Source organism: Mus caroli, chromosome 7 (genome assembly GCF_900094665.2).
Source record: "Mus caroli chromosome 7, CAROLI_EIJ_v1.1, whole genome shotgun sequence".
Classification (NCBI taxonomy): domain Eukaryota; kingdom Metazoa; phylum Chordata; class Mammalia; order Rodentia; family Muridae; genus Mus; species Mus caroli.
Genome location: NC_034576.1, coordinates 140,991,946 through 141,011,780, shown reverse-complemented (window position 1 = coordinate 141,011,780; position 19,835 = coordinate 140,991,946). Strand labels below are relative to the sequence as shown.

Sequence of the window (19,835 nt, the reverse complement as noted above, 5' to 3'; positions counted from 1 at the left end):
CAGCGAGACCATGTGTGCTCCCGTTGCTGGCGCTCGCAGGTTCCGGAGGAGATTGGGGCACTATGGGTCAACCGCGAGCAGGAGGTGGCAAACTCAGCACCCAAGGCCAGACGCCCAAAAACCTGGCCGCACGTCCTCATGCCACGCCTATCTCGGAGCCCGCCCACGTCTGCCCACCTCCAGCCTGGCTTCAAGACCCGCCCCTTGGCCTCTGCAATGCGCGCACCTCGGAGTCCCAAGGCTCAGACCTCGAGCCCCGCCCCCAGCCTCTTCCCTACCCGCCTAGGTCCCAGCTACTCCAGCCTCAGGCACAGCCCCGGGTCCACTTCTGCATTAGACCTTAAAAAACAGCCGCCCTCCCGCGCACTCCCGCCTCAGGCCCCGCCCATGCCGGCGCACGCGCCGCACGTGCCACACGCTCCCCCGCGTTCCTCCCCCACCTGCAGGCCCCGCCCCCCAGCCAATGGGCTCCGCCGCCGCGTGCGTCCCGCCCCGCCCCGCCCCTTGTCCCTCAGTCCAGTGTCGCCTGGCCTCAGAACTGAGCGGCGCAGGCAGCCCCTGCTACCTCTCGGTGACCGCCTCCCAGGCCTGTCGCAGTTGGGCTCGGGCTCCTTTGCCGAGCCACCATGTCGCAGAGCGGGGAGGAGAACCTGCAGGGTGAGGCAGTGGGCCGAGAGGGGCCGCGGAGGAGGTAGGGTCGCGGGCTGGGGTGCGGTGAGTGGAGGCCGCGATGCAGTTCGGTGCAGCCAGGGCTGGGTGGTGAGCCTCGGTGCATCTTACAGACAGTACCTTCACAGGCAGGCCGGGTCTTTCTTTCCTGCTCTGTTCTTCACACTGTGTTTTCAGACTCTGTAGGTCAGGAGAGCCTCGAACTCTGCGATCCTCCTTCCTCAGCTTCCCGAGTAGCTCAGATTTCAGGCCCTTGGCTTCCCCTTGCTCAGAGTTGCTTAAGTGAGTTAGAGGTTGCAGGTTGAATTTTCAGTGCTTTGATTGAAGTCATTAGTATTTATGACTGTAGTGCCTCTCACTTTTCCTACTTGGTACTGGGGACAGAACCAGATCTGAACGTGCTGGGTAAGTGCTCATTTCCTGAGCAACACTACCAGTTTTCATTTTATTGCTTTAAGACATACTGGCCTTGAACTTGTGATCCTCCTGGTTCAGCCTCTAGAGTAGCTGGAATTTGGAATTAACAGGCTTTGTCGCCGTGTCCCCCTCTCCCCCAATCTTTACCCCTGGCTTGCTTTGTTACCACTTCCTGATGGAAGAGGAGGATACAGGACTTCAGACCTCTGTCAGGTTTTAGAGTTAAGAGATGGGATAGCCGCACAGTGGTGGCACAAGCCTTTTATCCCAGCAATCAGGAGTCAGAGGCAGGGGGATTTCTGTAAATTCGAGGCCAACCTGGTCTACAGAGTGAATTTCAGGACAGCCAAGTCTACAAAGAGAAAAAGGGGGTAGGGCTGGAGGTAGTGTGGAAGAGAGCTACAACAACTCAAAAGGAGGGTAAAGTGCTTATAATTTAGTTCAGTAGGCTCACTGCAAGCAGTGAAGTGATTGTAGGTTAAAATGGAAGTGAGGCTGGGTGTGGTGACACACCTAAAATCCCATCATGGGGTGGGTGAAGTTGAGTCTTGACAAATTCCAGGTTAGCCTGGACTACACAGTAGTACCAGGCTAGTTAGGGGCTCTGTAGCCAGACCCTGTCTCACAAATAACAAAAAGGCTCTCCCAGCACCAGCCTTTACAGACTGTTAGCACTGTGCAGACAGCTGCTAGTTTTGCAAGGCCACCCTGGGTGTTATGTGCCATTGTACATTTCTGAGAGCTACCTGGTGGGTCTGAGTTGAGTCTTAATCCTCAGTCCCTGAGACTGGAGGAGGATCCTGTTGACCTTTGTATTCTCTGAAGCAAGAGTTCACCAAGTAAAACACATGTCAGTAAACGTGAGAGGCTTTCCAAACCTTTAAAATGAATGCTTTAGTGTCAACTTTTTCTTTCCCCCCTGAGGCAGGGTCTCACTCTCCGTGAACTCCCAGAGGTCTGCCTGCCTCCACCTCCCTAGTGCTGGGATTAAAGGTGTGGGCCACAGTACCCACTTTAGTGTGAAGACGTGGTTTTTCAGTATAGCTCTGGCTGTCCTAGAACTTGTGTAGACTATGCTGTCCAGAGATTCTGTGTCCTGGAGTGCTGGAATAGGGTAACTCAGAGCAGTGTTGTGTTAAAAGAGTTTTTAAAAAGCTTGCATTAAGAGACACTGAGTTAGCTGCATTTATTACCCTAAACGAGATTTTAGTAGGCAGAATTTAATCAGCCTAACACATTACAGAATCTGTATTTTCAAACTACAGCCACATTAAAAAAAAACAAAAAAACTTGTAATTCAGGTTTTACTCCCTAATGTCAAACGTCAAACAGTTGGAATTTTTTGATTGACTGAGAAGTTTTTTTTGTCTTTTCTCTTAAGAGATCAAGTGATGTTTTCTGTACAGTCACTTTCGTAGCTAGTTGAAATTTGATTTCTGACACTGTATGCTGTTAAGGTTTCATCTAGGGAAGTTTCTGAGTATTCCTGAGAGGTCTCAGTTAACGTACACTCAGCTGACATGCACGCCAGACTGCTGAGTCATTGGCCGAAGGGGGTTGTCATTAGACGTTTCAAGGGTTAAGGTTTTGTGTTTTTCTCTTTTACTTATTCTATAAAAAGATGGTTACGGTGTGGAAACTCAGGCTAAGGATTTGGGCCATTGTTTGGGGTGTACGTGCAGCTCAGCACTGGCTCACTGTCTAGCTCAGGGTAGGAGGGGTCACTTAGTCACATGGGGTGTCTCAGCTGCCCTATGAAATGTGAATCCCAGCTTGGAGTCAGAGCTGAGGCAGCTCCTCTGTTTGCCGCTTCGTGTTTACTTCTGAGGCTGAGAGCTGTGGAAGCCTTGTTGGTAGGTGGGACAGCAAATATTCCCCATAGCAACCTCCGGGACCAGCGTTCCTGAAGGCGTCACCCACAACACTGATTGGTTCTGTTCCCTTTTTACCTCTGCTCCATCTTATTGAAAGGTGTTTAGGAGCAGGGCTGGCTTTCTTCTCTGTATGACTTCTGGCATGCTGGAGGAGAGATAAGTATTGTGATATTTCTGTACCTTGGTTGCTGCCCTTTCCTGAAAGGCCCACTGTATAGATTTAATAAGTCTTCACTTAGCTAGCTGCCCTGTCTGCAACTGGTTCTGATGAGTGGTTCTGTTGGTTATAGGCAAACTATCAAGGACAGACTTGCATGAAGAGAAAACATGGATACACTGAAGGGGTTTCTCCTTGGCTCTAGCCGAACCTCTGTAAATAGTCCCAGTGAGATCCAGAGGTTAAGTGGAACTAAGGATGGCTACTTCAGTTAAGGACATGGCACAGACTGACTGCTCAGCACCAGAGGGATACCTGGAGCCACCTGACTCAGGACGTATTAGACAGGCACAGCCTAGCAATAGGCAGAGAGATAAGTTCACTAGCCTTAGAATCCAGTAGGTACACAGATGATGCAAGCCTGTGATCCTAGTGTTTGGGAGATGGAGGCAGGAAGATCAGGAGTTTAACACCAGCCTGCATGAGACACTTTCACTAAAATGCACATTTGTGTATGTGACTGAAAAGGAAGCCAGTAGTCTAGGTTATGTACTAGGCAGATTCAGTTTGGAACCATTTGCCAACTTCCTAAGTTAACCCAAGGGGGCTGTTTAGGTGTGGAGACAGCAATGGCCGCTTCTGGAGAAGTCCTGTGTGGTTTGGGGCAGTGCTTCCCCCAGACTTGGTGCCCCCTTGCTTGGCTTTCTGGGAATGCTATAGCATCATTCTCCTGTGGCATTATGTTCCTGTGTGGAGGTTGTGTGGGTGCCTGCTCCTTTCTGAGGACTGCCTAGTTAGCTCTTGCTGGATGCTGTCCCTGCTTGAGCTTATCAGCATATTTGCTTGAACCTCTAACTCTGTTTTCAAGTTGGCCTCAGCTTCTGGAAAACTATGGGAAAAACAATGAAGGTGATTCTCCTTCCATAGCCATGATTGAGACGTGGACATGAGACTAGGGACCCTGTGTTTCTCTGCATGGGGCTCTTTTGGGTATAGTTATTGTTAGGCATTGACAGTCTACAAGTTTGCCTTGGGATATAGAGGATAATACAGAGAAGGGACTCACTCCCAGGGTTGTCATTCTGTAAGCAGTTTGGAAAGCAGGATGGTAGAGCAATCCTCTAATCTCTGTACTCCAGAGTCTGACTGAGGTAAAGATAACCTTTTTTTGGGCTGGAGAGATGGCTCAGTAGAACAGCCATCCAAGTTGGGATCCTTTGGGGGCTGAGGGTGTAGCGCGGGTCATTAGGGTGTTTGAATAGCATGCTTATTTACGGCTGAGGTTTATGGAATCACATAAATGGTGGGCTGGCGCAAGTCTGTCATTCTAGTGCTCTAGATGGTGAGAAAAGCAGTTTGGAAAGCAGGATGGTAGAGCAATCCTCTAATCTCTGTACTCCAGAGTCTGACTGAGGTAAAGATAACCTTTTTTTGGGCTGGAGAGATGGCTCAGTAGAACAGCCATCCAAGTTGGGATCCTTTGGGGGCTGAGGGTGTAGAAACAGAAGTTTCACTTCTGACCAAAAACAGTTTATGAGAGGAAGGGCTAATTTGGCTTACATGTCTTCACTGGGAGAAAGTTGAGGACCAACTCAGGGAAGTTAGTACATCACACCCACAGTCAAGAGCAGGGAGAATTGAGTACACCCATGTGGCCTGCTCATTGGTTTTCTGTTTAGCAGTATCTGACTTTTAAACTGTTTAGGACCCACAGGTCCAAAACAGTCATTCCACAAATGACTAGGGAATGGTACTGCCTACACGGGGCTGGGTCTTCCTATATCAATTAACAATCAAGATCGTGCTCCTATGGATAAACCCATAGGCCAGCCTTACCTAAATAATTCCTCAGTAAGACGCACTTCCAATAGGCTTGGCAGGATAGCTAAGCGGGCAAAGGTTCTTGCTGCCAGACATGTTGATCTGAGTCTGGTCCCTAGAAACCCACATGGTAGAAGGAGAGAGCCAGTTTTTGAAAGTTCAAATCAACTACTCCAGAAAGCCCTCTCTTCTCAGTTGTTTCTAAGTTGTGTTAAGTTGACACAGTCAACTAGCACAATGGCCAACCTGGCTTATGGAGTGAGATTCTGTCTCCAAAACCAAAGGAAGGATTAGAGAGATGGCTCAGCAGTCAAGAACACTTGTTTACGACTGTAAGTTCTTGGGATCTAATACACTCTTCTGTCTAACATGGGCACCACGGACGTGGTACACAGACATATTGCAGGGAAAACACTTGTACACGTAAGAGCGCATTCTGCTTCCTAGGGGACCTGAGTTCAGTGCCTAGCCATTCTGCACTCAGAAGATGTATATAGGACTTGATGTGTATCTTGTTGGTGTAACTCAGAAGTGGGCAAGTGGACTGGAAAACAAATGGGGGCTTTGGGGGCCAGCAGCACTGCTTGCTGTCTTGAGGCCTAAATGTATTAAATTACGTGAAATTAATTGTGTGCTGACTGAGGAGGTTCCTTGACGTTAAGTTTCTTTGTTCTTTTTCTTTAAAAACAACTTATTTATTTATTTATTTATATTTTTATTATTTATTTATTTTTTTATTTGGTGGTTTTTCGAGACAGGGTTTCTCTGTATAGCCCTGGCTGTCCTGGAACTCAACTCTGTAGACCAGACTGGCCTCAAACTCATCAGAAATCCACCTGCCTCTGCCTCCCCAGTGCTGGGATTAAAGGCGTGCGCCACCACTGCCCGGCTAAATTTATTTTTTTTGAGACAAGGTCACAGTCATGTAGCCCAGGCTGGCCTTAAACTTGCCTTCAACTTCTAAATGTTCTATTAGGGTTGTAAGTTCACATTCCCACCTTTCTTGCTTCTGATGAATGACTGCAGGATGTATGTAAATGAACAGTCTTCTCCGTTTTCTAGGACTTACAGTTCCTGTCCAGACACAGGTTAATGATAAATCTTGTTCCCTAGTAAATCATTCCTGGAGCGTTTGGACTCAAGGTTTTTGCACCAGATTATTCCAAATGGGATTGTTTCCCCGCCTCTAAGGCGCTGGGGCCTTTCGCAGATATTTGCTACAGATCTGTGCCCTCTACTCCCCCAGAGACAGGGTTTCTCTGGGTAGCTTTTCCTGGAACTTACTCTGTAGATTAGGCTGGCCTCAGAATCAGAGTTCTGTGTACCTCTGCCTCCCGAGTGTGCGCCACCAGTGCCAGGATTCCCTGACGGTTTTTGAGAGTACTGCTATGATACGAATGCTGCCCGTATGAGAAAAGCAGAGCCGGGGCCCTGCTGCACTGTGAGGAGCCCAGGTGAAGCGTCTGATGAAGGGAACTGGCTTCCTTACAGACAGCATAGAGTTTGGGTTTGTCAGCTTCCACAAGTGCGAGAAATACTTCTTTATAAATCACCCAGCCCGTGGCTTACTGTTACAGCAGTGCAGATCAGAACAGATAATAGGTTCCCTTCATTTTTGGTTGCCCCTTGTGCAATAAGTACACACACATCTATCTGTGACTTAGTTCCTTATACAAGCTCTCAAAGTTGTGGGATTTCCCGAGTGTCTGATTGATTGATTTAGTTATTTATTTATTGAGATATATCTTACTTTATACACTACAGTGTCTCATCCTGGTACTCCCAAGAGCTAGGACTGATGGGGTGTGTGTATGTATAGATGAAACAAATCAAATCTCTTAGCTAGGAGTTTTACCCTGTTACTCAGGTCAACTTTATAAGGAGCCCTCAAGAATGAGATGAATTATTTGAGACCCAGAATAGCCTCAGGCTAGAGTTTGGTAACTAATAAGTTGTCAGAGGGTAGAAACTTAGGGTACCAGGGAGAGGAGGGAGTTGGAGGTTAGGCTATTAAAAATATAAGAAAATGTCACCATAGCCAGCTTTGACCAGAATGTTTACGGGGTTTTGAGGTTGGCAACAGGAAGGTGGTATTCTCTGCCCTTGGTGTGTGCTTCCATGTGGTTGCTTCTGAACTGTATTAGAAACTTAAGCAACATGTTTTCTTGAGTTCTCAACTCCAGCAAAGCATTAAATCGGAGGAGGCTGCAGAGACTTGAGCTTTTCTTTCTTGTGTTTAAGTTTGTAATGGAGCAGAAGTGTGGATAGTCTGTGTGCTCTGCTTGGGGCTGGTGTGTGGTGTGCAGCATCCTTGAGGGTTTCAGCCTTGAATTTATGGGATTTGGTAAGAATCTTAGGAGGTGGTGTGGGAATATTGAATTCTTGGACTCCCCTGGTTGATTTTGGAAAATTGGTAGTTAGTGTAGGGAAAAACTCTACATTTGGCATCAGGACGAGGTCCTGGGAAGAAGAAAACATGACCTCAAACTGTTTATGTAAGACCCCAGAAAAGATATGGGTAGCATTAAGCTTCATCACACATAGCACAGGGCGCTCACAGGCTCCCTTGAACTGGAGATGGCCCTGAACTCTTTCACCCCATGCCCCCCACCCCCACCCCATCCTTGGTTTTTGGAGACAGGGTTTCTCTGTATCACCCTGGCTGTCCTGGAACTCACTTTGTAGACCAGGCTGGCCTTGAACTCAGAAATCCGCCTGCCTCTCCCTCCCAAGAGCTGGGATTAAAGGCGTGCGCCACCACTCCTGGCTGGCCCTGAACTCTTTAAGAACTCCCACCTCAGCTGGGCGTGGTGGCGCACGCCTTTAATCCCAGCACTTGGGAGGCAGAGGCAGGCGGATTTCTGAGTTCGAGGCCAGCCTGGTCTACAAAGTGAGTGCCAGGACAGCCAGGGCTACACAGAGAAACCCTGTCAAAAGAACTCCCACCTCTACTGGATTATAGGTGTGTACCACCATGCACAGCTCCTTTTTCCTTTTTTGGATCTCTGTGTGAGGTAGTTTATAGACAGAGTCTCAATGTAGCCCAAGCTGGCCTTGAACTTGAAGCAATCCTTTTGCCTTTTCCCTCCCCTTTGGTACTGGAGATCGGAACTAGGGCCTCTTACAAGCTCTACTTCTGAGCTCTGTCCCCAACTCCCAGTGACTTGATCAGGAGTGGTTCCATTTCTTCGTTAGCTGCATCATCAAATGGTACCACGTTACCTGGAACACAGAACAACTCAGTAATTATTATTGTATTTAGTAAAGTTATAGTGGCCACAAGATTTGTTTCTTCAGCTTCTCCAGCACATACATTTTTTCCAGTCATTTGTGGTTGTCTTCTCCCTCTTTCTGTTCTGTGTACAACCAGTTATTTCATTTTTTTTTTGTTAGGGATTCTCTTTGTAGTCCTGGCTGCCCTTCAATTTGATGTGTAGAACAGGTTAGCTCAAAAGGATTTTCTACAGGCAAATGGGCCTGTGAGTCAAAATAGAGAAGTAATCTTGGGCCCAGAATGAGGCCCATACACACTTTTTTTTTTTTAATTATTTATTTATTATATGTAAGTACACTGTAGCTGTCTTCAGACACTCCAGAAGAGGGCGTCAGATCTTGTTACGGATGGTTGTGAGCCACCATGGGGTTGCTGGGATTTGAACTCAGGACCTCTGGAAGAGAGCAGTCAGTGCTCTTAACCTCTGAGCCATCTCTCCGCCCCCCCCCTCCCCCCAATACACACTCTTACTCTGCCAAAGAAAGCACCAGGGGCCAGTGAGATGGGAGGGGCTTGCTGCCAAGCCTGGCAACCTGAGTTCAATCCCCAGGGCCCAAATGATGGAAAGAGAGAACTCAAATCAACTATTACAAGTTAGCACAAACTGATCTCCAGTTTGGTAGTCCTCCTGCCTCAGCCTCCTAAATAACTGGGATTATGGGTGTGTACTACCATGCCCTGCTGAAAAATACACATGTATACACACAAACATTTGGCAGTATTGGGGCTTGAACCTAGAGCCTTATGATTTTATAAGGCAAGCATACTTCCAGTGATCTATAGCACCAGCCCTTAACTATCTTAGTAGATGCATTCAGCCGACCAAACTGAAAGCAAGCCACAGATGGAACAGTACCGAGAGTTCATTTATTATTGTGGTGTTGGAGAACCAAAGTGTACCCCGAGAGTTCATTTTTAAATATTTTTTATATCTTAGAATCTTCAGACATAGAAGGAATTTTCATGAAAAACACCATGATATTTTTAATCTTTCTCACTGTCAGGTTATCAAATCTGATAAAAATAATCATGTATCAAGCCATGAATCAGAACCAGGCACACAGCAAAGGCATCTGTGTGGCTTTCTCATACCGCCCTGAGCAGTGTTAGCAATTCAGTGACAGAATTACGTACGAAGAGTTGCTCTGTTACCAGATTGAAGATTTTCAGTCAAACGTGTAAGATTAATGGGGCTGGCGAGATGGCTCGGCCGGTAAGAGCACTGACTGCTCTTCTGAAGGTCCTGAGTTCAGATCCCAGCAACCACATGGTGGCTCACAACCATCCGTAATGAGATCTGACGCCATCTTCTGGTGTGTCTGAAGACAGCTACAGTGTACTTACACATAATAAATAAATCCTTAAAAAAAAGATGGCTGAAATGAAGAAATATTTCCAGTGTAAACTAGACAGAACTGGTAGGTAAGGGTTCAGTCTCCTCAAGCTTGTTCTCAAAGTGGTGACTGCTTTCCCGAGCTTCAGAAAAAAAACAGTCTGCAGAGTAGAATGAAGTCTTCCTAGCATTTGGTGCGTGAGAAATAGCATGCAGCTTCTGCCACTCTAACGGCGCTTCCTCAGGAAGCCACTGGACAGCATACACTGGATACTTAAATCCTTCCATGGCTGAAATGAACTCAGCATTGCCATCTGTATTGTAAAGTTCTTCAGAGAGACTCTGTTTGTGAAAATTTGCAGTCAGATTTTCTTTTCTTTTTTTTTCTGGTTGCTGGGATTTGAACTCAGGACCTTCGGAAGAGCAGTCGGTACTCTTAACCACTGAGCCCGCAGTCAGATTTTCCAGTGCTAATGAATTCAATAACTCAGCTGGAAAATTCTGGAACATTCTGCTCTGTCTTGTACCTGCAGTGAAGTTCAAGGGCAATTTCTCTGACTTAGTGTTTGTACACGTTAGTACGTTCTCTCTGCTAACCAGGACAGAAAGCTCCTCAAATTCAAGGCGTGTTCCCTATACAGGAAAATAGTCTCCATTATCATAACTCTCTATAGCCTTGCTGTAAAATATTTTGGCCACTCAGGAATAACCTGAATGTGTTAGGTTAGCACCTCCAGGAAAGAGGTGATTCTAAAAGGTCTTCATACTCTGCATCACTAAGATCGAGCCTCATGGGCATCTGTAGACTCTATATACTTCACATAGGATGCCAGCAATGTAGTATTTCCCAACTTTGCCATATTTCTATAACATTTTTGCAGTATGATGGGCCTCTTGGAGCCATGCTTGTAAGGTCTGGACAGCCTGAGGCTTGCAAGCCTGCACAGCAGCAAACCCAACACGCCCGATCGTGATCGGGCCTCTGGCTGCCATTTTAAAAGGGTCTGCAGGGGGCTCAGCAGAGAGTTCATTTTTAATGTGTGTTAATGCTGTACTTCTATAGTGTAAAGATCTGTGTGAGTACTTGAAAGGTAGATCCCTAGCCCGGCGTGGTGGCGCATGCCTTTAATCCCAGCATTTGGGAGGCAGAGGCAGGCGGATTTCTGAGTTTGAGGCCAGCCTGGTCTACAGAGTGAGTTCCAGGACAGTCAGGGCTGACAGAGAAACCCTGTCTCGAAAAACAAAAACAAAACAAAAAGAAAGGTAGATCCCTTTAGAGAATGAAATATAACCAGAAATTAACTGTTCTGTTTTCAAAACGTGCTAATCTGTCTTCTGGTATAAATGCAGAGCAGTGAGCAGAAATGTGAACTTTACAGAACCCCAGGGCCATGTGATCTAAATGTGGGAATAGCTTGAGTTTGAGCCTTTAGCTAGGCATATTAGCCCATGACTGTAAGCCCTGCACCCAGGAGGCCGAGGCAGGGGCTGGGCTTCCATTTTTATGCCAGCTTAAACAGGATCCCCATCTTGGCCTCTGGTAAATCACACATTTGTAGAATACCTGCATGGAATAAAGGAATGGCAAGACGTAGAGTACAGTGTTTTCAGTCTAGGAACCTAAGAGAGGTCAGAGGACCAGAAATGCATGTGTTTGGTATTTCCTGGGAATGTGAATGGGCAGGTCTGTCTGTCTGTCTGTCTATATCTCTGTTTGTTTATTCATTGAGTGATTGATTGGAACAAGTACTTATTGTGTGGTCCTGACTAGCCTTGAACCCAGAGTGCTGGGATTAAGTCATCAAGCCCCACGAGTGGACAGATTGCTAACTGCCCTTTTTGTTCTCAGGTTCCTGGGTAGAACTGCACTTCAGCAATGGCAATGGGAGCAGCGTTCCAGCCTCTGTCTCTATTTATAATGGTGACATGGAAAAAATACTGTTGGATGCCCAGCATGAATCTGGACGAAGTAGCTCCAAGAGTTCTCACTGTGACAGGTATGTTTTATGGGTATCTCTTACAGTGTTGATGTTCCTAGTAGATGGATAATCACAATTGTGCATGTGTTTGTGGGTGGGTTGCCAGGTCTGAGGCCACATTTGGGAGTAACTCCATTATACAAGGAACTCTGGAGTCTGCTGAGAGGAAGTGATCTGGGGCTCAAGTCTAGAGGGACTATATTAAACCTAGAGACAAATAACCAAGTCTGCCCCCTTTTGGAAGCTGTTGACTGTGAACACCAAGTCTGAGCAGTTTTGTTCATGTCCCCAGCTGGCTTCTGTTCCTAGGCAGCACTACTAGGGAGCAAATCCAAGGTGTGTGGCTGAGAGTCAGTCAGTGGTCAAAGGTCAGATGCTTGCAAGGGTTATACGACGACCGATCCTGCAGGAGCGGGTGGGGGGGGGGGGCGCTTCCCTAGGGAACTGTCTAGCTGGCTCCTATGTGATCAGCTCAAAAGACTGAGGAATTGTTTGGCACTGGTCTGGTGATAGGCAAAAGGGAAGAGACATGCTTTGGAGAGTCCTCTACTACCCCCTTAATGAGGTAAGAGCCCCTTGGAATTTATGCTTCTTATGACACAATTGACATGCTGCTCCGTTTTATCCGTTTCTTAATCAAGCCCACCTCGCTCCCAGACACCACAAGATACCAACAGAGCTGAAATAGACACCCACAGCTTTGGCGAGAAAAACAGCACTCTGGTAAGCCATAGATAGGAACATGCTATAAGATTCAGCACATCATGAGTCCGGTAACTGACTCCTAGACTTGCAGCATACGCGAGTCTTTGTTCTCTTAGTTTTTGAGGAAGGGTATCTCATTGAACATGGAGCTTACCATTGTGTGTAGATCAGCTGGCTAGTGAGCTCCAGTGATCCTCCTGCCTCTGCTCCAGGCCTGGGGTTATGGAACTCACCACTCACTGTGCCTGGCATTTTACATGAGTGTTGGATCTGTGGTTTTTCAAGTTTTTATTTATGTTTATGTGTGTGTTTGTTTGAGAGAATGATGCCATATGTATGGAGGCATTTTAAACCCCATTTTTTTGTTTTTTTTTTCCCTATTCACTCTGTCTAGCCTGGAACTTGCTATATAGACTAGGCTGGTCTTAAACTCACAGACAGCCTCCTGCCTTTCTCTGTCCCCTGAGTGCTGTGATTAATGATGTGCGCCAACTTGTCCACTGGTATTGGGGGTCCTAATGAACTGAGGGTCCTAATGCTTGTGCAGCAAGCATTTTATTTACTGAGCCATCGTCCCATCCACCACTTTCCCTTAATAGAATTTCTAAAAATTTAAATTGTGTGTCTGTCTGTCTGTATGCTATGTGCACATGAGTCTTGGTGTCCAGAAGCCAAAGGCACTGGATCCCCTGGAATTAGAATTATGGGCAGCAGTCCGCCAACAGGTCTGGATTATGGGAACTAATTTGGGTTCTCTGAAAGAGCAGCAAGTACTCTAACCCCTGGGCCATCTCACCAGCCCCAGACAGCTCATTAAAAAATATCTTGTAGATATTAATTAATTGAGGAATCTACTTTGCCTAGTGCTAAGGTGGTTACAAATATGTACAACTATGCCTGGCTTATGTAGTAGTGTGGGGCTAGAGCCCAGGATTCTGGGCAAGCATTCTGTAAACTGAGCTATACCCCAGTCCATGAGCTCACTTTTCTAATATTAACTCAGTAGAAACTAAAGAGCACCTTTAGCATTGTTGTGAGATCAGAGCCTGTCTTAGTCAGTGTTCTATTGCTGTGAAGAGACACCATGACCATAGTAACTCTTAAAGAAAATATTTACTTGAAACTTGTTTATAGTTTCAGAGGTTTAGTCCATTCTCATCATGGTAGGAAACATGGCAGACACATGGTACTGGGGAAGTCACTGAAAGTTCTAAGTCTGGATTTGTAGGCAGCAGGAAGAGGAAGAGCTTGGTTTGGGCTTTTGAAACCTCTTAACCCATACAGCCAGTGAGACACTTCCTCCAACAAGGCCACACCTCCTAATCCCTCCCAAGTAGTGGCATTCCTAGGTGACTAAGCATAGAAACCTCTAAGTCTATGGGGGCCATTCTGTGATTTATCTATAGGGACCCATCAAGGGCTCCAACAGCATCCCTACTGGGCACTGATACCTCAAGTACCGTACCATTGGTCTTCTGGATCATATTTATTGTCCAAGCCGTAGAGCAGCCTGGATCTGTTGAAGAGCCTTCTGCTGCAGCCTCCATTCAAAGTTGGGCTGGGTTAATCATATACCCAAGAGAAAATGTGCCATTTCCGGAATTCTAATAGGCCTGCTAAACATTGTGTTCTTTCTTGGTGCAGTTTCATCTTAGAAGGAATATCTCAAATGCCTCATACCACCAGACTTACACTTCACTGAGGTAGAAAGCCCTTGAATTATTTCTATTCTCTGTGCACATTTGTGTTACAAGTCCAATGTAGTTAGTTACTACCCACTTGTCACTTCATCCAGCCAGCATAATGCCGTCAATATAGGGAATCAGTGTACTATTTTGTAGAAGAGATAGATGATTAAGATCCCTTCAAATGAGGTCTGGGATTGGGCCTTAGTGGAAACTGAACATTTGACAATGGGCCACCAAGTTACCATGTGACCCGAGCTGCCTATCATGAACGGGGTGTTATCTGGCCCACCAAGTGACTGTGTACAGCAACAATCCACTATCAAGTGAAAGGGCTATCTACATATCTGATCAGGTTCAAGTAGGTCCCAAAGGCACAAGCAAGTTACATGGCCAAATGCCCATGGTTTCTACTCCTTCAACCCATGGATCCCTAACAATAGTATATTTTTTGTTTGTTTGTTTGTTTTGTTTTTTGAGACAGGGTTTCTCTGTGTAGCTCTGGCTGTCCTGGAACTCACTCTGTAGACCAGGCTGGCCTCAAACTTAGAAATCCACCTGCCTCTGCCTCCTGAGTGCTGGGATTAAAGGTGTGCACAACCACTGCCCGGCAATGGTATACTTTTTAATTCAGCATCCAATATATGGCATAGTTTCTCTGATAACCAGGATCCATGGGTTCAAGAATCGAAAGGTAGAAAAAGGAATAGTTACAACGATCACCCCTAGTGACCCACTAGGGATTTATTTGCATTCTGTTCCTATGACCTTTTTCTACTTGCCTAGGGGTGTTGTGTGTGTGTGTGTTGTGGGGTGGGGGAATTTATGCCAGGTGTCAAAACAACCATTCCATTGGACTGGAAGCTGAGTTTCGGATGCCCTTAAATGAACAGGCTAAGAAAGGAATGCCAGTTTTAGGAGGGTGATTGATCCAGATTACCAAGGGGAAATTGGATTGCTTCTCCACAGTGGAGGTAAGAAAGATTATGTCTGTCTGGCTCCAGGAGATCCTTTAGGGTGTCTCTTGGTGCTGCCATGTCCTGTGATTAAAGATAGTGGGAAACTCCAAACAATCTAATCTAGGTAGGATGACAAAGTGCACAGACCTTTCAGGAATGAAGGTATGGGTCACTGCCCTCAGTGCTCGCTGAAAGTGGAGGAAATATATACAGAATAGGTAGTAGAGGAGGTAGCTATAAATATCAGCTGCTAGGGTCATGTGACCCGGTGTACAAATGAGGATTGTAATTGTGCAGTGTTTCTGTTGCATTTTGTTAAATGTGTTTATACGTACAGATTCGTGTTTCCATTACCCATGTAACGGAACATCAGCTAAGAGAATATCAGTGGTTATCATATTTTAGTTTGAGATATTAAAAGAATATCTCTGAAGGGACATTACCACCTAAATGTTATCATAATTTGTAATGCATTTAAAGTTGTGGGATAGTTCATACCATGTCAGGTGGGGTCCTCTGATGAGCTTACTGACTTTGTCCTTAGTGTGACTGTGGAAAGCTCACCTACTTTATTTAATATTTACTTTTCCTTAGTCTGAGGAAGATTATATTGAGAGAAGAAGAGAAGTTGAAAGTATCTTGAAGAAAAACTCAGATTGGATATGGGATTGGTCAAGTCGGCCAGAAAATATTCCCCCCAAGTAAGCCCGTTTTCACTCTTCTTAGTCAAGGTTTTTCCTTTGACAAGGGGGCACTGATTGGCAGTTTCTTTCTACCTTAGGGAGTTCCTTTTTAAACACCCGAAGCGCACAGCTACTCTCAGCATGAGAAACACAAGCGTTATGAAGAAAGGGGGAATTTTCTCAGCAGACTTTCTGAAGGTTTTCCTTCCATCTCTGTTACTGTCTCATCTGCTGGCCATTGGCTTGGGGTAAGTGATGTTCCTATGAGAGTGTGGACACCCTCTGACAGGGCAGTCCTTGGTGAGTCTAGGCCCCAGCAATTTATTTCTACATTGTTTATGGAGAGAGAGATGATTTTAGGCTGGTGCATTTTCACAAACTTATTCCCAAGTCAAGTAAAAATCCCATGCAGTGGAAGGTGCCTTTATCCACCATGCCTTGCGTGTGGTTCTCATGCCGGGCCTCTGTGCCACCTCTACAGTGGGTGGATGATCTTGCCTCTTGGCAGTAATGGAATAATTAAGGCCTTTAGGTTTCTGCTTTTGTATCTAGTTTAGACTGAAACAGACCAGGGAGTACAGCTATGGATTCTTTAGATGGGACTAGTGCTAAAGAACAGGTCGTCAAAGGGACACTAGAGACTAGGACTCTTATATTCTGTGCTGGCCTCACAGGGATGAGATTGAGTTTCAGATCTTCCTGTGTCTACCTCCCGAGTGCTGAGATTACAGATGCTGCCCACCCAGGGATACATAATCTTATGGTCACTCACTCTACCAGCTGAGCTAAATCCCCCACCCTTACTCTTCTTTAAGCCTATCCATACCCTCCGTCCATGCTGGGGTAAGCTCACCCTCTATATGAAGACAGTGTTGGGTGCCTGCAGTCTATTGGAATGGCTGGGATGCCACTGTAGGCTTCTGGTCTGTGTTAGTTGGGGGTATGTTTGGGGCAGAAGGCTCTGTAGTCTGTATATTCTTTTCCCCAAAAGCTGTTCATGTGGCTGATGCCCAGTCTGTTTCATGTTTAATTTCTTGGGATGTTGTGGGTCTCATAGGTACATCCCAGTCTTCCCTGCCTTTAACTTCCTGCACTGCAGACCCTCAGTGTCCCTATAGAGCAGCCTGTAGAAATGAAACGAAATAGCTGCCTGGGTGCTGGATGCCCCTCTTAGCTTACTGGGCTGCAGCCCTACCTGCCTGTACCACCTCTCTCCTGGCACTTGGTCTCATGGACAGGCACATCCCCATCACCCGGAACCCTTTTCTCTCTCTCTCTCTCTCTCTCTCTTTTTCTTTCTTTCTCTCTTTCTCTCTCTCTTTTCTCTCTCTCTCTTTCTCTCTCTCTTTCTCTTTCTCTCTTTCTCTCTCTTTCTCTTTTTCTCTTTCTTTCTCTCTCTCTCTCTCTCTCTCTCTCTCTCTCTCTCTCTCTCTCTCTCTCTCTCTCTCTCTCTNTNTCTNTTTCTNTNTCTNTCTCTCTCTCTCTCTCTCTCTCTCTCTCTCTCTCTCTCTCTCTCTCTCTCTCTTTCTTTTGGTTTTTTGAGACAGGGTTTCTCTGTATAGCCCTGGCTGTCCTGGAACTCTTTGTAGACCAGGCTGGCCTCGAACTCAGAAATCCGCCTGCCTCTGCCTCCCGAGTGCTGGGATTAAAGGCGTGCACCACCACTGCCTGGTTTGGAACCCTTTTCTCAGAACTAGCAAGCAACAGGGTTCAGTGGCCGTTGGGAAGCATAGGCAGGGGAAATCTCTGAATTACAGGCCAGCCAGGGTTACGTGTGGAGACCTGGTCTCAAAACTCAAAACAGAACAGAACAGCAAAGGGAAACCTGTGGACAGGGCCGAGGAACCTGTGTTCAGTACAAGCTGAGTTTTCCCTTCAAGGAATCCTTGCTGGATATAGGCCTATCTACCGTCTCTGTCCTTCATCCTTCCCAGGCTCAGAACTTGATGCCATCCCATCCAAGATCTCTTGGCAACTTCCATTCTTTCATGAATGCTACCCTCTTTAGTCCAGATAGCTCACTGCCCAGTCTTATTTCTTCCCAGTCCACACAGGCCTGGCCAGGTAGAATTCTTTCCTGTCTTCTTTCCTAGAGATCGTCAGTTCCCACCTTACTGAGTGCAGAAAAGGGAGGCTTCATTACTTATTCCTTGGTTGGGCTTTGAGGTTAGAGGTAATGAACTAACCTGGATATGAAGCCAGCCTGCCTGCAGCTGTGTGGCTCATTTGACAACAAAGAAGGGAATGCACAGCTGTATGGTGATAGAATGTGGATTTGGTTTGAACTGATATTTGAACCTGGGACCTTGTACATGGTAGACAGGTACTCCGTAATTGAGTTTCAACTTCTGTTGTTAATATATTAGTAAGTTTTATTAGAATATTTGAAACAACTGAATTTAAATTTTAAGTAAGAAAAATTAGACCAATATGAAATACACATTAGATGACTAAGAACACTTGTTAAGGATGGTAGATAGTTGGGCTGGAAAGATGGCTCAGTGGTTAGGAGCACTGCTTGCTTTTCTGGAGGACTTGGGTTTAATCCCCAGCACCCACACGACAGCTTATAACTGTGTAACTCCAGTCCAAGAGGGTCTGATACCCCCACACAGACATACATGGAGGCACAACACCAATGCACATAAAGATAAAATAAAAATCACAAAAAAGAGAAGATTACAGTCATACTTTATCAAGTATAAGGTGGCCAGTTCCCTTCCAAAAGCTGTAACCATGGTGGCCTGGCCCTTTGAGCTTTGTAAAGTCACCTGAGAACTGTGAGACCTGATTGGCTGCCATCCCTTTTCTGTCTAGGATCTACATTGGAAGGCGCCTGACAACCTCCACCAGCACCTTCTGATGACGATTTGGATCTGACGTCTGCTCACACAGTGAGGATTCATGTCTGAGCTGTGACAGCTAATTGAAGAGCTAGCATGGCCCTTGGGTGTTTGCACTATGTGTGTTTATTTGTTCTGTAAATGCGGTGTTCCTGATTAGTGAGACAGAATAGACTCTTGTCATGACCTATAATTATACCTATGGGATCAATTAATAAGCATGTCAGACTGATGCCTATTGTAGCACTTACTAGTAAATTTCTTTGAATATTAGATATATATAGTATAAATAATTTTAATATAGGAGCAATGGTGTATTTAAAATTGATCTGTAATCATAATCCAGTTAAGACACTTTACACTTCAAAAGAACAAGTAAGTGATATTAAAATCATTAAAGGGTTTTTCCCAAAGGAATATTGTGGCCTTATAATACTAATACATAGCAGAAAATTAAAGGGTGTGGGTTATCTGTAAAGGCCTCTAACTTTGTGAATTAAGTAGCAAGTAGAAGCTAAGGTTACCCACAAACCCCACTTTGCAGTTCCCCCTCTTCCTGCTTCGCAGGATGAGGATTCTAGCCTTGCTGTCCACCATTACCTTGGGTGGTCAGTTTTGTTGCAGGCACCTTTATCACTCTGCTGAATTCTACTGTTTGTATTTAAATTTTATGTGCTCTGAAATCAGCTGTCTACTTTAAAAGACTGGAAATGAAAAACAAAATCTTTGCCAAATCCATTGGAGAATACTATATTTGCATATCCATTAATCAGTATCCAAAGCTTCTTAAATCGGGCGTCCTCCCAGTCTTCTCTTTTCTATAAGCATGGTTTTAAAGCCTGCCTCCTTGACATGCTGTATATATCCTGTTGTATTTGTTTCACTGTCCCACACTTAACTCAGGTGTGATAAAATAAAAGTGACATTTTAACAGTCTTTTGTTTATATTTACATAATTACTAGACATAGCCTACATCCTTTTCATTTGGAGCAAGATCCTACAGGATGTAACAGGTGTTTTCTTGCTTCAGTAAAATATTTTTGTAAGAAATTAGATCGCTGTACTGGCTAGTTTTATGTTAACTTGACACAGCTGGAGTTATCACAGGGAAAGGAGCTTCAGTTGAGAAAATGCCTCCATAAGATTCAGCTGCAAGGCATTTTCTTAATTAGTGATCAAGGGGAAAGGCCCCTTGTGGGTGGTACCATCTCTGGGCTGGTAGTCTTGGATTCTATAAGAGAGCAGGCTGAGCAAGCCAGGGGAAGCAAGCCAGTAATGAACATCCGTCCATGGCCTCTGCATCAGTTCCTGCTTCCTGACCTGCTTGAGTTCCAGTCCGGACTTTAGTGATGAACAGCAATTTGGAAGTGTAAGCTGAATAAACCCTTTCCTCCCCAACTTGTTTCTTGGTCATGATATTTGTGCAGGAATAGAA

General features: G+C 45.7%; 1 protein-coding gene and 1 pseudogene across 1 annotated transcript; one reads left to right on the top strand and one right to left on the bottom strand.

The window, feature by feature from the left end:
- The first annotated feature begins 520 nt into the window (after positions 1-520).
- Positions 521-19,335, top strand: Bnip3 (BCL2 interacting protein 3). The gene is made up of 6 exons (XM_021168797.2): positions 521-657; positions 11,395-11,542; positions 12,166-12,247; positions 15,468-15,574; positions 15,655-15,804; positions 18,374-19,335. The coding sequence occupies exons 1-6, from the start codon at positions 627-629 to the stop codon at positions 18,417-18,419; spliced, it is 564 nt and encodes a 187-aa protein (XP_021024456.1). The 5' UTR covers positions 521-626; the 3' UTR covers positions 18,420-19,335.
- On the bottom strand, positions 9,586-10,576 carry LOC110297338 (annotated as a pseudogene).
- Positions 19,336-19,835: the final 500 nt, after the last annotated feature.

What these genes read in the sequence shown, in the direction of transcription:
- Bnip3 (XM_021168797.2), top strand. Translation starts at nt 627, where the DNA reads ATGTCGCAGAGCGGGGAGGAGAACCTGCAGG. An exon ending in GCGAGAAAAACAGCACTCTG is followed by an intron (nt 12,248 to 15,467) that starts GTAAGCCATAGA and finishes ACTTTTCCTTAG; the next exon opens with TCTGAGGAAGATTATATTGA. An exon ending in CTGCTGGCCATTGGCTTGGG is followed by an intron (nt 15,805 to 18,373) that starts GTAAGTGATGTT and finishes TTTTCTGTCTAG; the next exon opens with GATCTACATTGGAAGGCGCC.